Raw genomic sequence first — 23,544 nt, forward strand, 5'->3', positions numbered from 1 at the left:
AGAATTCGAGCATGTTAAAGCCCTCAAAAAGCCAAATCATTTGCCTGGAAAAATTAGTAAATAATAGTAATAATCCTTACAATTTCAATAGGGCCGCACTGTCTGTCAGTGCCTGTCAGTGCTCGGGCCTAATAAGGAGATATCAACCTTTTTATGATTTCTTTGCTAATTTATCTTTCTTAGTACTCGTGCACAACGTGCGGAACCTCTCTGGCGGAACTAAAGTCTCGTTGTCCACACGTTTCCCTCCGGCTCCTTTACCTCACCGGAGCAGCATGGAGGCTGTTTCCTGAATGGATGAAAACCGAGTGTTCGAGTTGACGCTGGAAGATAAAACCGGACTCGAAGTGATGTTGTGAGCGGATAAACTCACTTGTAGATAAAAAACGATGGAGTGCGACATCCTGGACACGCTGGAGCAGCTGGGGTAAGCGAATGGAGGGTTAGCATGTTAGCTCCATATACACTTACTTCACATCATATGTGATATGTTTTCATATAAACCATATTGATATTATATATCATTTTATACAATAATATTGTCTTTTGCACACTCTGTCTACATATTCTTACACTCATAGTATATTATATTACCTATTGTATAGTCAAATACTTATATTCATACCTCTACTATATATCATATATTATATCATACTCTCTGTATATTCTTTGTATACATAAGTCTATATACACATATTTATACATGTGTACATGTTATAATTATAATTATTATATTACTATTACTATTATTATTATATATACTGTTGCTGCCATTATTACTATATACTGCTATTATATTGGTATTATTACTATCATATATAAATATATATATTATGTTATATTATATACTATATATACTGTACTATTTTTATTTACTGTCTAACAATAACATTACCATCATATCATCAGTACTATTACCATCATCTTGCCACTGCACCTTATCTACCTATTTTATTTTAATTTATCTTGTGCTTCTGTTTTTTATTCTTTCTACCTCAATATTTTTTATTTTATTCTATTGTATTGTATTTTATTGTATTAAAATATACCGGCTGCTATGACAACTTAATTTCCCTTCGGGGATGAATAAAGTACTCTATCTATCTATCTATCTATCTATCTATCTATCTAGCATGTTAGCTTGGTGTTAGCTTCCCCTGTCTCTGACTCCTGTGTGTGTGTGTGTTTCTCCTCCGACCTCCTCAGGTACGAGGGGCCCCTGCTGGAGGAGGAGGCGCTGCTCCGGGCCGCGGAGGGAGGCCTGTCCTCCCGGGACTACGTGGATCTGTGCCGGTGGTTTTCCTCCAGGCTGCAGCCGCTGTGTGGGCTGGAGGAGACCATCACGTCCGGTCCAGGTAAGACACGTAGGGCCACGCCCCCTCTGTGACGCTGCAGGTGCATGTTGCAGCCATGATGTAGCTCCTGGGGCCGGTTTTGGAAATCTCTTTTTCTGCTATCCAGGATCATGTAATCCATTTTATTTTTATGCTGGTTTTTCAAAGCAATGTGTGATTGGATTACTCTGATCCGGATTCAAACTTTTCAGGATTACCAAATCTGGATTACCTGTGGTCTAAATGGGACTATCACAATGTAGCTATGTAATAGTATAGTTTATAATTTCCTGTACTGAAAGGTTGCTAGCCTACATAGTCTACCTACTTTATGTACTTCCTTTTGAACAATTCAAGTAAAATTGATGAATAAATATAAATACTGTAAAATGCATGATATAAATGTTGGATGATTTAACTAACCAATTTTAGTTACCTAGTTTTATTACTGATATCCACCATGAATCCACCCTCCTGCTGGGATCAATTTAATCCAGATTTTTGGGATCAAAGTGATCCCAATCCTACCAAAAAGTTTTGAAAAACCCAAACTCAAGGTTTGATCCGGATCAACAACAAGATTAGATTACGTGATCCAATCCAATTTCTGAATCCTTTTTTTCTTTTGAAATACCCATTTTCAAGATTTGATCCAATCCGATAGCCGTAATCCAATCCGATAACTTTTGAAAAACCGGCCCCTGATGTTGATCACGTGTTTATGCAGCACTAGCAGAGGAGATTCACGCAGGTGTAAACTGGAAGACTTTTTTGTGGTGCACGGTTGCAGGTTCGAATCCCAACGTGGGCCTATCTGTGTTTGCATGTTCTCAATCAATCGAACACATTTTATTTGTACTCACTCATTTACAAATTATAACTGATCTCATAGGGCTCAAGGTGGGACATCCTCCGCCCTCAGCCGTAAACAAGAGTATAGAAAAACTACGGATCAGGGGTTAGAGCAGAAGGTCGGCGGTTCGATCCCGGTCTTCTCTACTCTGCATGCCGAAGTGCCCTTGGGCAAGATACTGAACCCCCGCCTCTAAGTTGACTGTAGTTGTGATGGTGAACAGTTCCTTGTCTCTGTATGGACTGGTGACCCGTCTGGGATGAAAGCCCGGCTCCAACTCTCCCCCCCACCAACCCCTCGAAAATGACAAGCCTTAATAGATGAATGTAAATGAACTGGTCACTGTCCTCTAAAGATTGACATCGCGTTGGGACATTTGAACACAACATGGTGTCTGTTTTCCGTCCCATCAAACCTCAGAGGACATGGACGGCCTCCAGGTGGAGATGAGCGGTTTGCTGAAGGAGCTGCACTGTCCCCACGAAGAAGCCGTGTCGGGGATTCTCAAGGGCGCCGTGCGAAACACAAAAGATCATCTCAAGATTGTGTGTAAGTGATCGTCCCCTCACTCGTTGTGTTACGGGCTCTGGGTGCGTTAGTTCGTAAAGACTTTGTTCCTGTGTCTGTGTCATGTTAGTGTTTCTCAGCTCAGAGCTTCAAACTGCTCAGATCGTGAGGAGCAGACGAGTCTCCGATAAACATCAGGAGGAGAATCCGCTGTTTCAGGACGTTTCATTAATCTGTGAGACCCTGAAGCTGCCGGCGCCCAGAGGAGCCGACGCAGAGCGAGTCTTCGCCCAGATCCAAAACACGGTGGGACCTATTGATGCTTTGTAAAGTAGATTTAGTCAATCACCACTAGGGTTGCAAAGGGGCGGAAAGTTTCCGGTAAATTTCCGGAAACTTTCCATGGGAAGCTTAGCTAGGGAATTTTGAAAAAAAAAAAAAAAATACGGAAATTAAACTGTGAGCAATAAAAACATCATTCAAAACTCTATTTTAAAGATGTATTGAAGGCAGCATTCTTCCATCACATGCACAGATAATTCCCAGCATCCTTCACTCTACAGCAGGGCTACTGAGGCCTGCTGTAGTGTGCAGGACTAGTCAGGTAAGTTTCGATGATATTACTGGGGAAAATATATGAGCATGCTGATTGAGGATTGTTCATTTGTTCATCTAGCCTATTTCCATTCATTTATCTATCAATTGTAAAATATTTTTACAGACGATTCCAATTGTTCGGCTAACTATTTATATCTCTGGCATTGCATTAGCGTTTTTTACAAACTTTTCTCTCATCTTATTCTACAGAACAATGCCACGTGCACTATCTCATATGTGGAGACATTTCACCCCATCCAATGTAGAAGGAAAGGCTGTGTACATTTGCAAATACTGTGCAAAGACCTCTGTTAAGAATGACACAACGATGCAGAAGCATATAGTCGAGTGCCCAAAGTTTCCTCAGGGCTCAAATCAGCCTATGACAAAACAAAATGTTTAAATTTATGTCTGTATATGACAAGGTAAATACAGTTAGTATAAATTATCCACAAAATATCCAGTTTATTCCCGTAAATTCCCGTAAATTCCCGTAAATTCCCGTTTATTCCCGTTAATTTCCGTATATTCCCATTAATTCCCATGGAAAGTTTCCAACTTTGAATATTCCCGGAATTTTGCAACCCTAATCCCCACTGACAAACCTCTTTTTCAAAGTCCTGTGGTTCTATGTTTATGACTTAATGACATATTCTAAACTATGGTTTAGAAACTAATTTGATTTTTGGGAAATAACTGTTACAGAACTCTCCTTTAACTCTTCACTTAACATAATTTATGTTGATATTATGTTTATTTCCATCACATAATTGAAGGTGGCAATTGACAAGATGTTTGCTTCAACTAATTATTATAACAAATGTTGATAGAACAATGTATTGGCTATAGAATAAGGACACCATTGCTATTATTAGTAAATAGTATGAGTAAAACAACTAGATGTTTTATTCTGCTCTTATCACATTTCTTCAAAGAACAGAGATACCCTTATAATACATACTGTACATTACATTATAGACTTTAATAACCTGCATGCATATAATTGTGTGTATTTATTATTGAAATTTTACATCCCTTGGAGCAGCTGTCATTAAATGAATTGTGTTATTAACACACATAAAACCATGTTGTGTCATCTTAGGTTGATAAACTCATCAAAGATCTTCCTAATGGCTCCATTGAAAGTCCAGTTCTGAACAAATCTCTGAGCAGTGAACAGTGGGTACGTAAAACAATAACCTGAAATAAGCCACGTTACTTGAATGATTTTATCCGTTTTTCAGAAGCTGGTTGTTTTTTGTACCATGTATTTGTCTAAGTTGGTGTCTTTGACTCTGCAGGCGAAGTTGCACGGCATCAACTCGGTCCTGTCCTCAGAGTACGAGTGTCGGCGCAGGATGCTGATCAAACGCCTGGACGTCACGGTCCAGTCGTTCGGGTGGTCCGACCGAGCTAAGGTACGTTCATACGATCGGTACAATTCACAAACAGATGAGCGGGACTTTAGCGGCAAAATCAAACTGGATCATCGACAAAGAACCACGTCTGCCCACATTCTGGAGAACATTTTTTAATTCAAGTTAAAAAAAGACACAGACGCCAATTGTCCAAATACTAATAAACACCTAAGATTGAACCCCTGTGTGTTTAAAGTGCTGTTGTGACATGTTATTTTAATGTTTGATGTATAATTTGACTCTGATGAACAGAATCCTCACCCTAAAGGCCTGGACTCTCTCTGTGTGTGTAGGTGAAGGTGGACAGCATGGCGAGCGCCTATCAGCCTAAGAGACACTGTCTGAGGCCACAGTCCCACGTGGACATGGCCAAGCTGCTGGCGGCCAGAGAGGACATCTGCAACGTGGTGAAGACGAGCAGCGGCTCCAGCAGAGACAAAACCGCTTGCGCCGTCAACAAGGTAGAGACAGAAGTTTCCCCTTTTCCCTGAAACCTCCTCAATCGGGGATTTGTCGCCAGTCGGAAACAAGCGTTTGTCTTCTCTCACCTCCCACAGGTCCGGATGGGCAGAGTGCCAGACAGAGGGGGGCGTCCCGGGGAGATTCAAGCCCCGCCTCGCGAGATGCCAGCCTGGAAGGAAAGACAAGAAGGTGGAGGTGGATGGGGAGGACGTGGCGGCAGAGGTCGTGGAGGAGGAGGTGGAGGTGGTTGGAGAGGCGGCGGCGGGTGGAACCAGGGAGGACATGATGGACACGGACGGAAGAGAGGACGGTTCTAGCATTCATTTTCTACAGACTTTACATTTTTGTGAAGTGATATTTTTTTTTCATTTGAACTGAATCCTTTCATGGAGGAGGAACTTTTCCAAAAAACGAAAGCAGACTTTGCAGAATTCAGAGACAAATCTTCCTCATCTGGATGATTTCAAATGCTCCTTTTTTTTTTTAAGTAAACTTAAATCAGTGTTAAATCTCTAATAGTCTTGGTGTGAAAATATGAGATATTATATCACTACGATAGGGATACAAATCAAGAATCTTTATCATGTGACTCGTGTTCCAGTTCCTCTGTGAAGGATCAACTATAAAATATCAATTATTACCTCATTTATTAGCTCTACACACTGCTGTAATTCTTTGATCTCTGGATTTGTAAAGAAAAAAAAATAAAGAATTCTGATTTAACCTCCCTCTGATGTTTGTAATTACCAGACAGTGGCTCATTCCTACCACATGGTGGCGTAACAGACTCTCAAACTGAGCAGCATAGCAGAGGACGAATTGTTTCCAAATATTTATTCTCGTTTGTTTTTCCAATTGTGCTTCAATAGATAGTTTACACAGTTTGTACAATAACCAATATTCATTCAAGCAGAATTTTACATTATGAACAACAGACCTGTACAGTTACACCTTGGCCACAGACATCTTTCTTTCCAGTCTCCAAACTAAGACTCAAGCCGTTTCTCAAAACCACAAACAAACAAATCTCAAGCAATAAAAAAACAAAACAATATATGGATGTTTTAAAAAAAATCCGATAACATTACTGCCTGTGTATCTTTGTCAACAAAAATATCAGGGTAAGAAAAATGAGCAACTATCTCTTCACTTTGGCCACAAAATAAATTTAGTTGATTCCTTAAACTGTAAATCTGCAAATTTATATCAAAACCGATATAATTAACATGATTTCACTTAGTGTAAACTTTACATATTTCCTGAACAGATTCACTGGATTTCTAAATGCTCCTCAGAGCAGCTGCAGGACAGAGACTATGTCCGGATCCAGTTTAGCGAAGCTGTGTTTGTCTGTTAAATAATCCAGGGGCCACAGAAGAGAGATTTCTCACTGGATTGAAAACAAGAAAAACCAGACGCAGTGAATCCAACTGTTATCAAAATAAGAGCACATCTGGACTCTCGGGGATCTAAAGTGAATTCATGAATATGATTGTTTGCAGATCGGCGTCACTACAATGCAACAGGAGCAATAAATGACACCGAGGGAGAAAATGTAAAAAATTCCTTCATATTATTCAAAAAAATATACAGCATGTTCCATTCAGGCACTTCATCCTTCAAATACAGCACTGAGTTGATTTCTTAAAAACATTTCATTTAAAAAAAGAAAAAAGGTCATGAATAGTATAAAATTACTTTTCCAGTTTTACTCTCAACCCGCAAAAAAACAAACCCCACTGCAGATGTGCGACGCGTTTCTCCTTTCCAGCATACCCGTCTTTATTTCAGCCGGGTCTTTGTAAGAGGGGGGGAACAGATGTTTCACACAGATGAGGAGGAGGGGGTGGGGGGGGATGAGATACGTGTTACTGCTCCGAAATCAAACCCTGATCAGAAAGTGTTCACCTCATCGACACAGAAAAGTCCTTCACGATCAGAATCAATAGCAACGGCAAACCAAGACATTTCAAAAGTGTCCTCAAACAAAATGAAATCAACCGTTTTCAATACACACCTATGATAAAGATCAGTTTTTTAATGCAGCTTTACATTGGTTCATTATGTACAGCGACGTACTACAAAAGTGCTGGGGCTTTATTAAGAAATAAGGTTCGTAAAAAATAATATAATACTGTTTAGAGGCAGGTTTTTCGCTCTTCATGCTCCTTCATGTTGCATGGCGTCTGTTTTTCGTTTTTGTATAACCACACATCAATACTTCAGCCCTGCCCAGTTTAATACTCGGCCCAAACAGGCTCCACCACACGGCTGCTACATTAAAGCAGGTTTCTACAGCTACTTCATCGTCACTGTGTAGTTTGGCATAAACCTGGAACAACGTCCACCCTGAAATCGTCTCTTGATGGCGGCGCACGCTGACGGGGGGGGCCGGACAGGCGCCCGTCAGCGCTCAGATCAGCCGGGAGTTGCGCAGGTACTGGATGAGGACCTTGTAGATGAAGTTGTACTGAGACAGAGTCTGAACCATCATCATCCTCTGAGTGCGCAGCTTCCACAAGACCTCTGGGACGTTCAGCGGCTGAAACAGACAAGACACAGAATGTGTGTGAGAGAGAGATGATCGAAAAACACTTATGGCAGAGAAAATAAAAGCGAGATGTGGTGGCCACTTAGAAACACTTGTTCGAAGGGTTTAACTTTTTGAAAATGTTGATTTAAGACGTAAGTGTTAAGAGTTGCAGAAATACTTTAACTTCCCCATAATTGAAAATGGAGAATAACCCTCAAAACGCTGCGTTGTCCCTCAAACTACAGGCAGAGACAGTAGGTAGCCACAGTATTTACCACAGCTAAGCTAAGTGTACTTATAAAAATTCTGACCAATCACTTAGAATCTGTATTGTTGAGAAAGAAGTTATAAACTATGGATCTCTATGATGATTAATAATTAATAAATAATTGTTTTGAATACTGAGTGTTTTCAAAGTGAGGACGTTACCTCGTTGTGCTCCAGACATGCGATCATGATCTCAGACAGGACGACCACTCCAGTGCGCCCCACTCCGGCGCTGCAGTGGATCAGTACAGGTAGGTTTGTGTTCTTTGGGTCACTGATGCTGTTGGTGTGTCTCCTCACAGACTGGATCTCCTCCAGGTAGGCTGGGAAAACACGAGAAGGTTCACATGAGACTTATGAAAACCTCATCAACCGGACACGTTTGTTCACCTGTTTCGACATATTTCAGATTTTCTCCATAAAGGTCTCTGGAAGATCTCTGCAAAGTCCTGGCATCACCCCCCAAAATCACATCCGCTGGGTTTTTTCCTCGGCCTGTACCCCCCCCCCCTTTCCACCAAGTTGAGAAAACCAGTTCAGTAGCTTTTGCATTATCTTGCTAAATGCCAATCCCAGATGAAAACAACGTCCTCGGCGGAGTTAACTAAATATTTCCTCATTGCAGCTCTGGATATTTTGCTCTGGCTTCTTTCAGACATGCATCGAACTGCAGACTGCATTTTCCTGTGTGATATGAGAACTGTCAAGGTCAGCTGCTTCCAAGAATGCTCTGGACATTTTCTTGTTGTTGTGAAAGCCTCTTGTCGTGTATTCACTAGAGTCAATGATTTTAGCATGTGTTTAAATACAATGACAGGCCGATATTTATGATGCTTATCTTCATGACTCTCAGACTTTTCCAGAGAGTTCTCCAGATGTTTGTTCAAGTAGGTCTGTCCCTCTTTGGAAAGACCTTTTGACTTTGAGAATGACCTCTGACCAGCAAATGGATGGGGATAAAGGGAATGTCCATGACCACTGCATTTTCATCTTTATGTGCAAAACACCTTCTTATTTGGGCTGATGGCCCTGTTGTGTGATGTCATGTTATCTCTAGTTTTGGGGTCCCACCTCCCCCCTTTGAAACGTTTGGCCCGGCAGGGACAAGTTAGACTTTCACTATTGGCTAGTGATGTCTCCGGGTATACCATGGTGCCGTCTGACCTGTGAAACCTCTGTGTAATAAATTCTGTTATACTGCAAGTTCTGGGTCTGCGTCTCCTCTCTTCAAACACCGACTTCAACAACACTGCTGCTTGAAAGACACGACCCTCTGACCACGACCAACTTGTTCTTTATATGTGAAAAGTGAGTTCATTTCTGAAAGCGCCACCATGGCACATCAACTGTTGCAGTGAACGCAGACGTATCACAAACTGGATCCAGGAAGTTTTACTCACTGAGGAAACCTTTGAAGTCCTCAGGGCAGCCGTGATCAGGCCAGTCTGTGTACTGCAGGTGCCAGACCGTCCTCTCCTGGCCCGTCAGGAGGTGTTTGATCTTCAGCCCCGTGGTGGCGTAGCAGCCGGACTCGGTGCGGAAGCGGGTGGTGATCTTGAAGCGCCCGTACGTCACCGTGTTGTGGCGCGTTCCCAGCCGAGGCCAGTACCGGAAGCTCTTTTCCCGGCCGCTCTCCTGCAGGGAGAGGGTGACAGAGGAGGGTCAGTCCCGGCCGGGATGAGAACTGAAACATGTGGAGCTGTAAATAGGAAGCGTGACACACCTCCTCAGCAGTGACCATCCCGATGATGGAGACGCCCTGCTCCCACACCATCTGCCAGAAGTCCTGACACGTGTTGGACATGGGACCCTGCGACGCGATGTAGCTCCATTCCTGTCCGGCCACTGTGATCTAATGAGACACAACACCAGTGTGTTTACAGTTGGACCTCATCAGTAATAAGAGCACAGAATGGAAATCATTCCGTATCGCTCAGAACAAATTACTATTTTACTTAGAAGTACATTTCAGACACGAAAAACATGTGGTCATGGAAGAAAACACACATTTTAGTCTTTACTCTGAAATCGTGTTTGAATTTGTAGAATGATGTGAAACGTTTTTAAATCAGCCTGATTGAGATTAAAACACGTACATGTACGGTTGCAACTTACCCTGATGTGTGAGGCATTGATGTATCCCGTGTTGTTCTCTTTAGTGGGAACCAGCTCCACTCGGTTGCTGTCGTAAGGCAGGACGTCCTGGAAGCGGTTCTTGTCTCCGCTCTCCGGCAGCTGGGCCACCGTGTATTCGCCTCCTGGACGCTTTGGGATTTTCTCGTATTCCTTCAACAGCTCGCCCATGTCCATGTGCTGCTCCAGCAATTTACACTGACACACACACAAGAAGAGTAGAAATATAAATACATCGCTGTCGTAAATAATACAATCCTGATACAGGAACAGCTTTCGTTAGTTTCATAAACACGTGTTATGTGTTAAGATGTCTGGTAACATTCCATAATCTTTGAATCATCACTAGTTCAGAGTCTGATACACGTGCAGCAGCTCATTTACTTTCTTTTACTGTAGTTCTGCTTTCTATCACGGTTAAAGTCTATAGCTGTTGGACGACATAGTTTCCTGTAAGCTGTCGTCATTACATTAATCGTCTCCTTGACAAACGAGATGTTTTAATATCATCTTAGTTTCGATGACGTTTGATCTGCAGTGGTGGAAGTTAAATGTAAATGTAAATCAACAGGAGAATTCATACAATAATTTACAATCAGGGTTCATACACATTTCGACCAATGGATTTCCATGACTTTTCCATGACTTTTCAATAACTTTAAACCAAATTTCCATGACTGAACATTTTGTGAAATCTCTGTGTTTACACGAAAAAGTGACAAAATGTAGTATTCAAACTAACAATGAGAATTCCAAGGCATACAGTATACTTTAAATGACACAAACCCAAGTATGCCTGCCTATATTTTGAGCGTATTTCTTTAAAAGCATATGAATTATTTAAAACTCAGCGTAAATGAACTAGGGATGGGCATTCGATTAAATTGTCTTAATCGATCGTCTATTAATTATGCCCATCCCTAAAATGAAAGACATGAAAATATGAATATAACAAATTTCCATGACTTTTCCAAAACTTTTGGGAGATTATTTTTTTCCATGACTTTTCCAGGCCTGGAAAAACACATTTTAAAATTCCATGACTTTTCCAGGTTTTCCATGACCGTGCGAACCGTGTACAATGTAAGCCACTTCCATGTTTACAAGTAGTGAACTAGGAGTAAGTGTACTATGTGTGTTGTTGAAAATACTTGCATGTGTGAGACATGTAGGAATGAGACATGTTCTCATTTGCTTTTACTTAGACTTGACCTCATTAGCTACAGAGGTCATTTATTTAAGTGTCAGGAATTTATGTCCACACGGTCATGATCAATAATGTTGAGCAGCTGAGTCGGATGTTTACAGTTGAAACATTTTCTCTCTACATGTCATAACACGGCAGCAGCTACCAGGTGCTTTTTAATATTAATAATAAATCTCACATTATCTCATTGGTTTTCAATATATAAACGTAACATTACAATTGTTATTGCTTTAAAAACCTGTGTTTTTTAAGAGCAAATCAGTGGCAACATGGAAAGCTCGGCCCTACCCTCTCGTCGTTGGAGGCTCGTTCAGGGTCGTCCTTGATCTCGTCAAACATCGGCTGCCTGGACACCGACAGGCCGTTGAGCTTCGCCACCTTCAGGGGGCCCATCTTCTTCACCTCTGACCTCGCTCCTTTCTTCATGCCCTGGCGTGGCGACAGCGTGGACAGAGAAAGAAAAGGTGAAGATCAATGTGTGTGAATGTCACACAGAGAGAGAGAGAGAGAGAGGTATCAGGTAGAAAGGGGAGTGACAGCACAGCTTTCGAGCAGAATGTCACCAATCCAGTTTGCAGAAGTAGTCCGGCGAGATTCTTTCTATGTGTCAAAGTGAGTCTGTTTACGTCAGTCGACGCTGGCCAATGAGATGACTCCAAATGCTTTCTACAAGCATTCTCTTGTTATCTTGATATTAGGCAAAGACATCATGTGACTGAGACAAAACGAAATTGGAAATAGGTTATAGTGATCACGTTTGGCCAAATTCATCACTATAAGCGGCTGATTACTACAAAATAATTGAGCAGCTTCTTTGTGATAGTCCCAGAACTTCTCACGCACACACACACACACTTTGTTGGATACACCTCTCTCACTAACAGGAGAAGCACGTTAAAATAAAAATAAATTGTTGTATAATTTAATAACTAGACTCACTGCAGGGGGTAAACCTTCCACAGTCTTCTTCCCCGGAGGCCCATCAGACACAGGCCTCTTCTTGAAGTCGGTTTTGGTCTTCTGCTTGGCCTGACCACTCAGGTCTCCCTCTGAGACTGAGGGCATAATCCTGGGCTGTCGTAATTCCGACAGCAGGTACAGAGGCTCGCTCTCCTGGATCAGGGGGTGAACCTTGTACGTCAAGGAGCTAGTTATGGAGGGGTCGAGGGAGGAGCCTATGGGATACGCAGGAGGAGGCTCTATGGGAGTCTGTTGCTGAGTCGGCAGAGAGGAGAGAGATGTGAGGCTGTGATGCTGTTGGGGCTGCTCAGGAACAATGGCTGCGATTGCGTCCTGAGAAAGTGGAGTGTGGCGGCCGCTTTCATCCTCAAACTCCTCTTCTTCGCCGCTGCTGTGAACCAGCATGGTGGCATCTGAAAGGGACTTCTTGTGTCCATACTGCACGTCCTCCTTAATGTTGCCCCTGTCCTCTGTCTTTGTACGCTCTAAGAACACATTGAGCTGGGAGCCCTGAGAGCGACCGCCACGCAAGACCGGAGGGGGCGTAGCAGCTTCAGCTGCCGAGGAAGACAGAGTCCGTTCTTTGAACCTCATCCCCTCGAGACTATGAGCCAGTCCAGCGATCTCAATGGAATTACGCTTCTGAGAGTAGTACGGGTGTCTTTGAGGGGGTCCGTAGAACAGAGGCTCCGACACCTCCTGCAGAGAGTGAGCAACAGGCAGACTGTCCTCCTGGAAAGTCTGGACCGAGTGGTGCACGCGCCTCGTGATGATGAGGTCCGGGTTGCTGCTGCTGACGTACAGGTGACGTGACAGGTCAGGCGTGCTGTTGGCGGGCCGAGGGTGGGCGTATGGGTAGGGGGGAGGCGGTCGGTACACTTGTGTTCTCATGATGTTGGGAGCTGGATACTCCTGTGCTTGTTGCAACTGGACATTAGTGAGCTCTGGGACACTAACCGCCCCCACTACAGGCCTCCTCTCAGTGGGGTAGGGGTATGGAGAGGGGCTATGAAAGCTGGAGCCCAGATGGAAAGGGTAATGGTAGTGTTGGGCTGCTCCGCCATGCTCCCCCCTTATCTCTGGCTGGCTGTATACTAGAGGGTCTGGTCTGCTGTAGGCGTATGAGTTTCCAATGTTTAGGTTCCTCATTGAGTGGCTCTGACGATGCTCTTGAGACAAAACCATCCCTCCTCCCACTCCTCGGGTCTTCTGACGCATCACTGACTCGTAATCGGGCGTGGCACGGTAAGAGGGCGGGATGAGAGCGCTGTGGCGATGGGAGGGGACGTAGTCTGGCCTGGTGATATCGCTGGTGATGGAGGGATTGGAGGACATGGGTGAGGGTTGAAGGTAGTGTTGAGGATTGGTTAGAGAGCTGGTGCTGTGGGCGCTGTAGACGCTGCCGTTACGTAATCGCCCTCCACTGGTGTATTCCAGAGGAGGGCAGTCAAGGCTGGTCTGAGAGTGGTAGTAGTAACCATTCTGAGTGTTCATGTACAGGTTGTCTGTGAGAACAAGGACCGCCCCAGATGGGTACAGAATTAAAATTAAATAACCATTTTATTTAGCTAAACATAGAGCAAAAACACAAGTAACATCATGTAATGACTTAAATCTTCTTGGGCACTCGCTGGAAGTTTCTTTTTACACAGTAATTACCTTGTGATGATGTGTAAGGCTCTGTGAAATGGCCATTGTAGTGCATTTGGGGGGGTGGCATCATGTAGGCCTGAGGCTTTGGCTGTAAATCAACAAGAGAGGAGTTCAAAAATTGTTCACATAATTGAAATACTACAGTACTTTTAACATTCAAATCACAGGCTGCAATGCTAACAAAAAATGTACACAAACATACATAACATAGTGTTTTGCGTGTACTTCAACATTACCAGAGAGATTCTAGTCGAGGATCTCCGTCGAACTGGGTTTACAACTGCGGGCTGCGTTTGGCTGTTGGGAAAACAAATGGGACAAAACATAACCAAACGATTACTGACACTTTTCAAATTTCTTACTTAGGAATATATATATATATTTCTATATGTAGAATATCAATATAATTTATTGCTGTTTAACTTAACTTTGGGACGCACACACAAACAAACACACTAAGGTAAAACACAGAGTACAGGCCATCATTTTTAAAACTCACTTCCCAATTAACCATGTAACATTTTTGCTGCAGAGCAAAGGCAACCCCGCAGAACTGGATATTAATCTTTATTTGAAAGTTAAATATTTGCGTGTTAAATGTGGTCACATTTCAGATGGTATGAACTGAAGTTTGATCACCTAAAAGTCAGAGAAGATGTGGATTTGAAAAAAAAAAAAATTTAGGCTACACATTTTTAATATACATTTCTTTTACTTGGATAAAAAAAGTCACTACATGTTTCTGAGTCCAAAGTTCCATTCAGACACATAGAATCTGTTTGCTTTGGTTACTTTTAGGAAGGGGAGTGACAAAGGGATGGGTGTTGGCACCTGCTCAATAGCAATAGTGTAGGCAGTGGCTGACTGTGCTGCTCACCCCTTATTAGAAGGCAGAGAGGGACGAGAGAGCATTGGAAAGCGAGGAAAGGATAGAGTGAGGAGGCACTTCTGGGAGCCCTCAGTGGGGAGGGGGTCACACTCCTCTCTGAAGAAGAGAGGAGGAGAGGAGGATAGAAGTGAAGTGAAGGCAACGCCAAAGAAAGAGGAGACACACGCATGAGACGACAAGGAACAAAGAAACAGGAACTCGGCTAGACGTGTTAAAAAGAAGAGGGGGGGGGGAAAGGAAAACACTTACAGGCTACTCTTGTTAATCTTATAAAACTTGAGTCTGGCCAGACACATCCGGCAAACATATTTGGAGGTTTCCATGTCTTCCTACATGAAAAAAGAGAAACAGAAAATAATCAGATGGCAAGAGGATTAGTCCAGATGTGTTTTTTTAAAGTTTCTGCAGGTTTCAACGAGTTCAATTTAAGACTCTTTAAGACCACAATGACATAAATTTAAAAGCAAGTATCCTTAGTCCTAGTTTGACCGGGCTGTTTGTAGGCTACTGGGTCCACATTGGTCTTGGTTGCTAGTTGTATTAAAGCATGCTTATAACATTACAAACTGCATGCTGCCAAAACATTTCTCATTTTAAAGTGTGTTGGAAGTATTAAATGAATATTAACAGGAACCTAGCTGTATATATTAAAGACGTAGCACATGTGTTAACATATTTATATTTACTTTTCCAAGGCCTAAATTAGTGTTAGATTTTATTTTTAAACTTAAACTAGTTAAACAAGACTCAACGGAAACCTTGTTTTTGCTGAGTCAAGTTTGCAGAAACCAGGTTGCCATTCAAGTGGTCTCAGACCTTTGGACCCCACTGTGCACATAAAAGCATCTGTGTATTCCCTCTACTAATGGTATGTGACTTTATGACCTACTCAAATCCAAACAACCAGGTTACAGCCAATAACACGCACACACAAACACACAGGTGCTTTGTGATGACTCGCTGATGATAATCTCAATCACAAAGGTCATCTCCAAGTTTTGCTCAATCCAATAAGAGATTGCTATGTCCCAGACAGTGGATGGGGCGAGAGAAGAAGGTGTAATGGCAGCAGAGACTTACGGTCTGGAACTGAACACTCTCCTCTCTGTTGGCGAGCTCCAGTGCAAAGAAGGACCTGTTGTGACTCATGTTGTTAATTTCATTCCACCTACGCAGCCAATTAAAACCCAGTGGCAGAGAGAGAGAGGGAGAGAAGAAAAAAACCACACATGATGTCATGGCGGTCCCAAAACCTCATGGCATTTGTGAAGAGACTGTCTGCTTTAACAATGCATAATAAAAACCCATACACATCCCAAAACCTCATGGCATTTTTTAATGGATTGTCTCCTTTAACAATGCATAACATAAACCCATTTGCGAGTCAAGCTGTCTGGGGCTTAAAAGGTATGTAGATAGATACAGTTCAGCCTAGGCCAAGAATGTTCACTTACTCACAGGACTGACAAATAACGCCCCCACAATCCTTATCAGCTATGAGCGTCTACCTGACTCACTTCCTCTCAGGCCACGTTCAGGTCGAGGGAGCTTTAAGAAACATTATGGGAGACAAGCTTTACCACTACACTAACAGAATCATCTGATTCAATGTAATTACTGCTGAGAGTCACGAGTTTGCAGACAAAGCTTTGATCGGCTCTTATAGGCTGACTGTTCGGCGGAAACTAATGTTCAAACAAAGGTTCTCTAGCTTGTCTCTTACCTGAATAAAAGATGCGGCCTTCCGTTTTTGTGCTTGACAAAGATGCCGTCAAGGCAAGATCCAATGGTGACGTCTGTGCCTGTGCTGTCCTGTTTAGATAAGAAGAAATGGACATTCACAGATGTTTGGGTGAAAGAATCTAAAGCAGTAGTCGCAATAATACACAGTGTTACACTTCTTTGAGGTCTTGGGCTGTTGGGAAGATACAGGATGTTGTAGACCTACCTTGGCTTGATAGCTCTCCTGCCCGTAGCCCTCCACTTGCTCCACCTCCTGCATGTACAACATCTCTGCCTCTGGTGCTGACAAACCCCTGAAAAGGACAAAAATGGCAACAAAAGACATGAAAAAACAAACACTGAACATGTATAAAATGCAAACACATGGCCCCAGTTAGGGTTAGGGTTACATAACCCTAAAACAGTGTGTAAAGTCAATCACAGGAGATCAAGAACTGTAAGTTCTGAGAGAAACTAAATTCATTTCAGAGGATGAGAGGCTTTAACAGATTTCTTTCTCTCAGGACAATACAAAAAAAAATCATGTTTTCCTGTGTAATATGTGAAACTGTCTGTTGATGAAAACGTAGAACAGACAGGCTGATGCTTTTAAAAACCTGCTCACCTGAAGGACTGGTAAAGCAGAGCCACTTTCTGAGTGGCTTCTTCCAGCACTCGCTCATCCTGAATCCAGTCCTGCAGAGACAGGATTGATATGATGTTGGTATAAAAGTAGATGAACAGGACAAGTCTGAAATATTTCTTGTGTTGAGCGTGCAACATAAAGAACTCACAATGGGGAATAGCACAAACTTCTGGAGGAACTCCTGGGAGTCATATCGATTGAAGTCACCAAAGTCAGCTGTGATCATAAAGAAAGAAACACTAAGTGACTTAATGCAGCACAACAGACCTCACATTGAACAAGTACAAGAAATAAAACTTCTGGGCATAATCCTGCATGATAAATTATCATAGTCGAAACAGATTGATAAAGTTGTGAGCAAAATAAGGGAGGTGTGTTCAGTTGTAAGAAGAGTCTCAAAAGTTCTGTCAAAAAACATCATGAGACAAGTTCTAAAGGCTTTAGTTCTGTCACAGCTTGAATAATGTTCCATGATCTGGTCCAGTGCCTCAAAGAAACAGATTCAAAAATTACAAGTAGCACAAAACAAAGCAGCAAGTTGTAATCTACAGTGTTCTTATAGAACTAATGTAGAAATAAAGAAACATGACACTGTCTCTTGATTAAATCCTATTGCATGTCCATTTCTGCATTTAGTACAAGACAAAATAGACAGTCGGGACATTCAGGAATTACAGAAGGGTGTCATGCCTTTAGAAAAGCTGCAGTGTGTGATGACCGGACGGACTAATTTTAGGAGAGGAGCGGCCCGTTTGTTATTGAGGGGAATTGCTTCAGTGTCTGACAACGTAGAGATTCAAAACTGTCCCAGCTCCAGGCTGCCTGCTGGCAAACACTCACAACTATCTCGGGTATCCCAGGCATCAGCCATGCTCCCTAGCTACAACTGCCCTTCACTCCAAAATATCCCAGGCAGGGACACAAAATAGGAACTACACAACTTTATTTAAAGCACAATATCACACACACACAAGTTTGCAAGACAACTTTGGCAATCCCTAAATCCTGAAAGCATGTGCAAGATGATTCATGGGGCTGTTTCTATGAGGCGCATACAGCAGGTTGGTCATTTCAACATGCCTGCAACAGTAAGTGATCTGAGCAGCTCTGCTATGCAAACACCCAGGTCAGTAAACTGCAGCGCCTGATATAACTTTGCCAGCAGGGTTTGAGATTCTTCTGGATGGGCAAGAGTGGGAGGATGAGTCAGGGCTGAAGCTCATACAAGGGATGTTCACACACTCTCTCTCACACACACACACACACACCTCTGTATGAACAGCAGTTTCTATTATTCTGTTCTGCAGCAGACAATTAAAACAAGACATTGAATGTAATAAACAATGTGTCTCACAACATTTTTCTCAACTTCCAAGCTGTGCTCTTGCTCTAACGTAGATCAAAAGGTGAACAACAGGTAAACAACAGGCTGATAGTAGATTTTCAACACCTTGTCCATAACAAACTTGCAAACTTGAGTTAAATTAAAATCTTAAAAAACTGCCACTAGCCCTTCTGTCTAGAGTGTTTCCTTATTATTTATTGACATGTGATTTATTGACAATTGCCTTGTAACTGCCCCAGTAATCACGTTGTCTGTGACCTACAGCTTCTTATAATCACTGCAAAAATGATTTACACAATGAAACACAACCCTAGTCCATCTGCAGTTTCTCTTCTATAAGACTAATATTTTACATTCGCATTACCTTGCACTGCCAGGCTTGCCAAACGTACAGCTTGTTCCAGGGAGCATTGGATCCTGCCCTCCAGAACATCCTTCTTCAGCTGTAGGTAATACTGATATCTGTGGGGAAAGAGAGAGGTAGTTGAGTGGGGAAGAAACAAGCAGCAAACAACCAAACATTACAACTTCATCAGGTATGCTGAAACTGTGAAAAATGTCTCAATACAGTAGTATCAAAATACCTTATGATATATAGTATTTAAAGCTTGGCACAAGAAATGGATGAGAAGAGAAGCTGCCATGATGCAGTGCTATCTGGTTCTTTGGGAGCCACTGTGCATCTAGTTGCTTTAGTCACCAGCTCAGAAATACTAAATGCCTGATGTGGCTACACAAAACTTACATACTCAAATTCATAACTTTTGACAGATTTTCTTCAAGATTCTTTAACCAAGCTAATGTGATTAGTGGCTCAGATATGACGCCTCGTGTCCCTGGTGGAGCGTCACCTTGTGATCTCCTGTTGCAGCTGGGTGACGCTGGGTATGTAAAACACGACGCCAAAGTAAACGGTGGGCTCCAGCCCGTACTTGTCCAGCTGCTTTTTCAGTGGCTTCTCCAAGTCAATCCATCTCTGCAGGTTTTGCTTGTTGAAGTACCACAGACTGAAGTATGTTATCTATGAAACAAAGAAAGAAAGCAAACACATTATCCCACAACCACACTGTGATCAATGAAACTCAAGGTAGATCTGGCAGAAGATTTTACATTTAGTAAATTTCACTTTACTCATCAAAATGCATGCTTACCAAAACTTACTATATTAAACATATTATTCCATTTTATGCACTAATTTTAAGTGCACATCTGCTGCTTTTCTCTCAATCGAACAATAATGCAGACCTCAAACATTTCTAGACTAGGCTGTTGGGACTCAGTCTTGTGACTGTCTGAACATCTCAAAATGAACACTGGTAGGGAAAGTAACCCCTGTGGGCTTAGACAATTTTGCTGAAAGAGATCTTTTGTGATTTGCATCATGCTCAAATGAAAAACTAGAAAATGACTTGCCAACATAACTGTTGGCAAATAGATAGAACAGATAGCATCAGTACGCGACTGTGGGTAAACAATTTGTGTAGACATTACTCAAGTAAGATATTAATGTGAAATAATAATGACCCGGAGCAGAAACAATTATGACAAAGATTAGAACCTCTTATTTCTGTGAATGGAAATTGCCTACAATCCGATATGAATCATGCTCCTTATAATACAAACATCAGACTGAGGCTGAGATAACCGATATGAATACACACAAGCGTGTAATACACAAGTGCAACAGTCAATTTGGTTGCGTTGTCATTGAAAGCAAGTTTCTACCACTCATCACCTGTATATTCAGGAGGTTCTACTACTGATCTAATGACTCATGATTATGTGAGAATCTTTATTTCTGTTTCAGCAATAATTTCAAAAGCAAACATAGCATGTTTGCCAATCTGTGTGATGAGTTAGATACATACATGTTATTACATGAAAACATAGAATAAGTAATTTAAAGTAAATGTCACCCACATATTCCACAATGTGAGCAAACAATGAGAAACTGGTTATCTTGGTTTCTGTTGGTCCAGGTAAGAATGTGTCACGAAGGCAAAAAAAAACCAACCTCCAAAGCACTTTCTTGCTGCTGGGGGAAATGTGATAAAAATCTAAAAGGGGGAACAATCAGCACTTGTATTTGCAGAAGGCACATACATACATACCTCTCTCAACTCGAGTCTCTGGGCAACTGCCTCCAAACATTCCTGCCCGGTGCTCTCCACCGAAAGTGTAAACTCAACAAACTCTCCATTGAGCTGCTGGATCCGAGTGACAAGACAGCTCTTGCTTGACACCGTATACCTCCTGGTCCTTTTGAGTTTTAGGCCAAATGGCAAGGGCATGTTTCACACTGCCCCCCGGGGAGGGGAGGTGGGGGTCTTCACTTGGTCCAGGAGAGATTATCCTCCTCTCTGTCCTCTGGAGACTTCTGTGAATGTGACCAGGTTCATCATCGACACACGGGGTCTAGGGGGGGGGGGGGGAGGAAAGACAAGAAAGTCTCAAAACTTCCATAATTAACCAAAACAGGCGAGCATGCAGTGATGGAGGAGGTGGGAGAATCACAACAATCACAGACATCACTGACACACACACACACACACACACACACACACACACACACACACACACACACACACACACACACACACACACACACACACACACACACACACAGCATTTAGTAAACAAACCAGGTCCTGTCACTGTAATGGAAAGTGATCCCCCCTGAATACTGCATTTCAAGTTACCACTCTGCTTTCATCATATTACAGTCACTTTAAACACATTTTTTTAAAACAAATCTATTGACTGCTGAGTAACTTCTACAACCTGAGTCTACGGTCTGCCTGCCAAAGGATGTGGTTAAAACAAACCCCCTTTCCAGTGAATAGCCAGATCCAAACACCAACCTGTTGGAATACGCAGCAGGCAAATCCCTTTCCTTGCATCCACCATATTTATATCACTCTCTACCCGGGAACCACGTCCCCTTGCTTCCATGCCACGTCCACACACTTTCGAACCAAATGTTAAACACTCACCCAACAACTTTTGCACCTTTAACAAAACTATTCACCATAACTTTAAATTAGCTTGGCAGCTAGCGAGCTAACTTACGTTCCAGCGAGTAGACGACACCCTCGGGGAGTTAAATATTTTGGACAAGACAACAAAAAAATTGTCCCAGTTCCCGGATGTTAACCAGCAGCCCAGCTGTGGGTGGAAGTGGGAGTGGGGGGGTTCAGTCCTTTAAGTTTCCGCCATTAAAGGTGAATAAACGTCCACACTTTGAAGCACGGAGCCGAGCGGAGAGGCGGCTGGCTCGGCGGCGGCTAGTCTCTGGATCACAACGCACGGTGCAGCCACACGCCTCCTCCCGCTGCCGGCGTGCTGCGCTTCCTGGGAAGAGCAACAAGTGGATTCCGTCTACATCCGCGGGCTCTATAGTTTTACCTCTCACGCTCCAAGCAGGTGATTTTAACACCGAAACTAACTAAGTATAATATCAAAGTTACTATATATTAATACTGATTAATATCCTGACAGTATTTAATGGATAGGACGCTTGAAATCTCCATTATAGTGCCCCCGTGGCGGATGGATCCGTGCGGGGAGTCATGACATCAGACAGCTGGAATGCGGCTCAGTGAACGGGACAGCTGCTGCCCGCTGATCTGTCTGTTTACCTTTTACATCCACTGACAGCTGGAACGAAGTTATTTCATATTTATTCACAAGTTTCCCTGTGTAATCCTCAAATACAGTAATAAAGTTTGTATGTGTGTGTGTGTAAAGTTGAAGGTTGTGTAGTTATCCATTATCCAAGTCGTTTTTTTTTATAATCACATGAAAGCATACAGGAATCAGAACAATATAACATTTATTGCAACTGTAAAGACACTTTCTGGTGACAGTCTGCTACATGTCAGAGGTCAAGTGAAACCAGGCTGGAATACAATCAGAAGTTTATTCATAGTAAAAATGAAGCTGCAACATGCTTAAGACTTAAAGGTTCAGTGTGTAGAATTTAGTGACATCTAATCTGTCTGTTTACCTTTTACATCCACTGACAGCTGGAACGAAGTTATTTCATATTTATTCACAAGTTTCCCTTCGTATCTTGTTTGCAAAGTGTCCCCACATGTAATCCTCAAATGTGGTAATAAAGTTTGTATGTGTGTGTAAAGTTGCAGGTTGTGTAATTACCCGTTTGTAAAGTATTTTTTTCTTTTTATAATCACATGCAAGCAAAAAAGGAACCAGAACAATATAACATTTATTGCAACTGTAAAGACACTTTCTGGTGACAGTCTGCTACATGTCAGAGGTCAAGTGAAACCAGGCTGGAATACAATCAGAAGTTTATTCATAGTAAAAATGCAGCTGCAACATGCTTAAGACTTAAAGGTTCAGTGTGTAGAATTTAGTGACATCTAATCTGTCTGTTTACCTTTTACATCCACTGACAGCTGGAACGAAGTTATTTCATATTTATTCACAAGTTTCCCTTCGTATCTTGTTTGCAAAGTGTCCCCACGTGTAATCCTCAAATGTGGTAATAAAGTTTGTATGTGTGTGTGTGTAAAGTTGAAGGTTGTGTAATTATCCATTTGTAAAGTCGTTTTTTTTTATAATCACATGAAAGCATACAGGAATCAGAACAATATAATATTTATTGCAACTGTAAAGACACTTTCTGGTGACAGTCTGCTACATGTCAGAAGTCAAGTGAAACCAGGCTGGAATACAATCAGAAGTTTATTCATAGTAAAAATGCAGCTGCAACATGCTTAAGACTTAAAGGTTCAGTGTGTAGAATTTAGTGACATCTAATCTGTCTGTTTACCTTTTACATCCACTGACAGCTGGAACGAAGTTATTTCATATTTATTCACAAGTTTCCCTTCGTATCTTGTTTGCAAAGTGTCCCCACGTGTAATCCTCAAATGTGGTAATAAAGTTTGTATGTGTGTGTGTGTAAAGTTGAAGGTTGTGTAATTATCCATTTGTAAAGTCGTTTTTTTTTATAATCACATGAAAGCATACAGGAATCAGAACAATATAAC

At 42.1% G+C, this 23,544-nt stretch overlaps 2 protein-coding genes across 2 annotated transcripts; one reads left to right on the forward strand and one right to left on the reverse strand.

The window, feature by feature from the left end:
* Positions 1-279: 279 nt before the first annotated feature.
* On the forward strand, positions 280-5,898 carry fam98b (family with sequence similarity 98 member B). Its single transcript, XM_061082858.1, has 8 exons — positions 280-427; positions 1,207-1,355; positions 2,608-2,736; positions 2,825-3,000; positions 4,394-4,474; positions 4,593-4,709; positions 5,003-5,170; positions 5,267-5,898. The coding sequence occupies exons 1-8, from the start codon at positions 390-392 to the stop codon at positions 5,486-5,488; spliced, it is 1,080 nt and encodes a 359-aa protein (XP_060938841.1). The 5' UTR covers positions 280-389; the 3' UTR covers positions 5,489-5,898.
* Positions 5,899-5,990: 92 nt separating this feature from the next.
* ptpn21 (protein tyrosine phosphatase non-receptor type 21) lies at positions 5,991-21,796 on the reverse strand. The gene is made up of 19 exons (XM_061082372.1): positions 21,596-21,796; positions 20,638-20,941; positions 19,378-19,547; positions 18,891-18,988; positions 17,330-17,397; positions 17,161-17,231; positions 16,762-16,849; positions 16,537-16,625; positions 15,894-15,981; positions 15,063-15,142; positions 14,161-14,221; positions 13,931-14,012; positions 12,251-13,776; positions 11,600-11,740; positions 10,087-10,302; positions 9,695-9,823; positions 9,372-9,606; positions 8,134-8,294; positions 5,991-7,713 (listed from the first exon to the last, which is right to left on the reverse strand). The coding sequence occupies exons 2-19, from the start codon at positions 20,815-20,817 to the stop codon at positions 7,585-7,587; spliced, it is 3,612 nt and encodes a 1,203-aa protein (XP_060938355.1). The 5' UTR covers positions 20,818-20,941; positions 21,596-21,796; the 3' UTR covers positions 5,991-7,584.
* Positions 21,797-23,544: the final 1,748 nt, after the last annotated feature.

The sequence above is a fragment of the Limanda limanda genome, chromosome 12, assembly GCF_963576545.1.
Source record: "Limanda limanda chromosome 12, fLimLim1.1, whole genome shotgun sequence".
Classification (NCBI taxonomy): domain Eukaryota; kingdom Metazoa; phylum Chordata; class Actinopteri; order Pleuronectiformes; family Pleuronectidae; genus Limanda; species Limanda limanda.

Coding starts and splice junctions, on each gene's coding strand:
- ptpn21 (XM_061082372.1), bottom strand. CDS start 20,817: ATGCCCTTGCCATTTGGCCTAAAACTCAAAAGGACCAGGAGGTATACG. Junction 15,982..16,536: donor AGGCCGCATCTTTTATTCAG/GTAAGAGACAAG, acceptor TTGGCTGCGTAG/GTGGAATGAAATTAACAACA. Junction 14,013..14,160: donor CCTCGACTAGAATCTCTCTG/GTAATGTTGAAG, acceptor GTTGATTTACAG/CCAAAGCCTCAGGCCTACAT.
- fam98b (XM_061082858.1), top strand. CDS start 390: ATGGAGTGCGACATCCTGGACACGCTGGAGCAGCTGGG. Junction 3,001..4,393: donor TCGCCCAGATCCAAAACACG/GTGGGACCTATT, acceptor GTGTCATCTTAG/GTTGATAAACTCATCAAAGA. Junction 4,710..5,002: donor GGTGGTCCGACCGAGCTAAG/GTACGTTCATAC, acceptor CTGTGTGTGTAG/GTGAAGGTGGACAGCATGGC.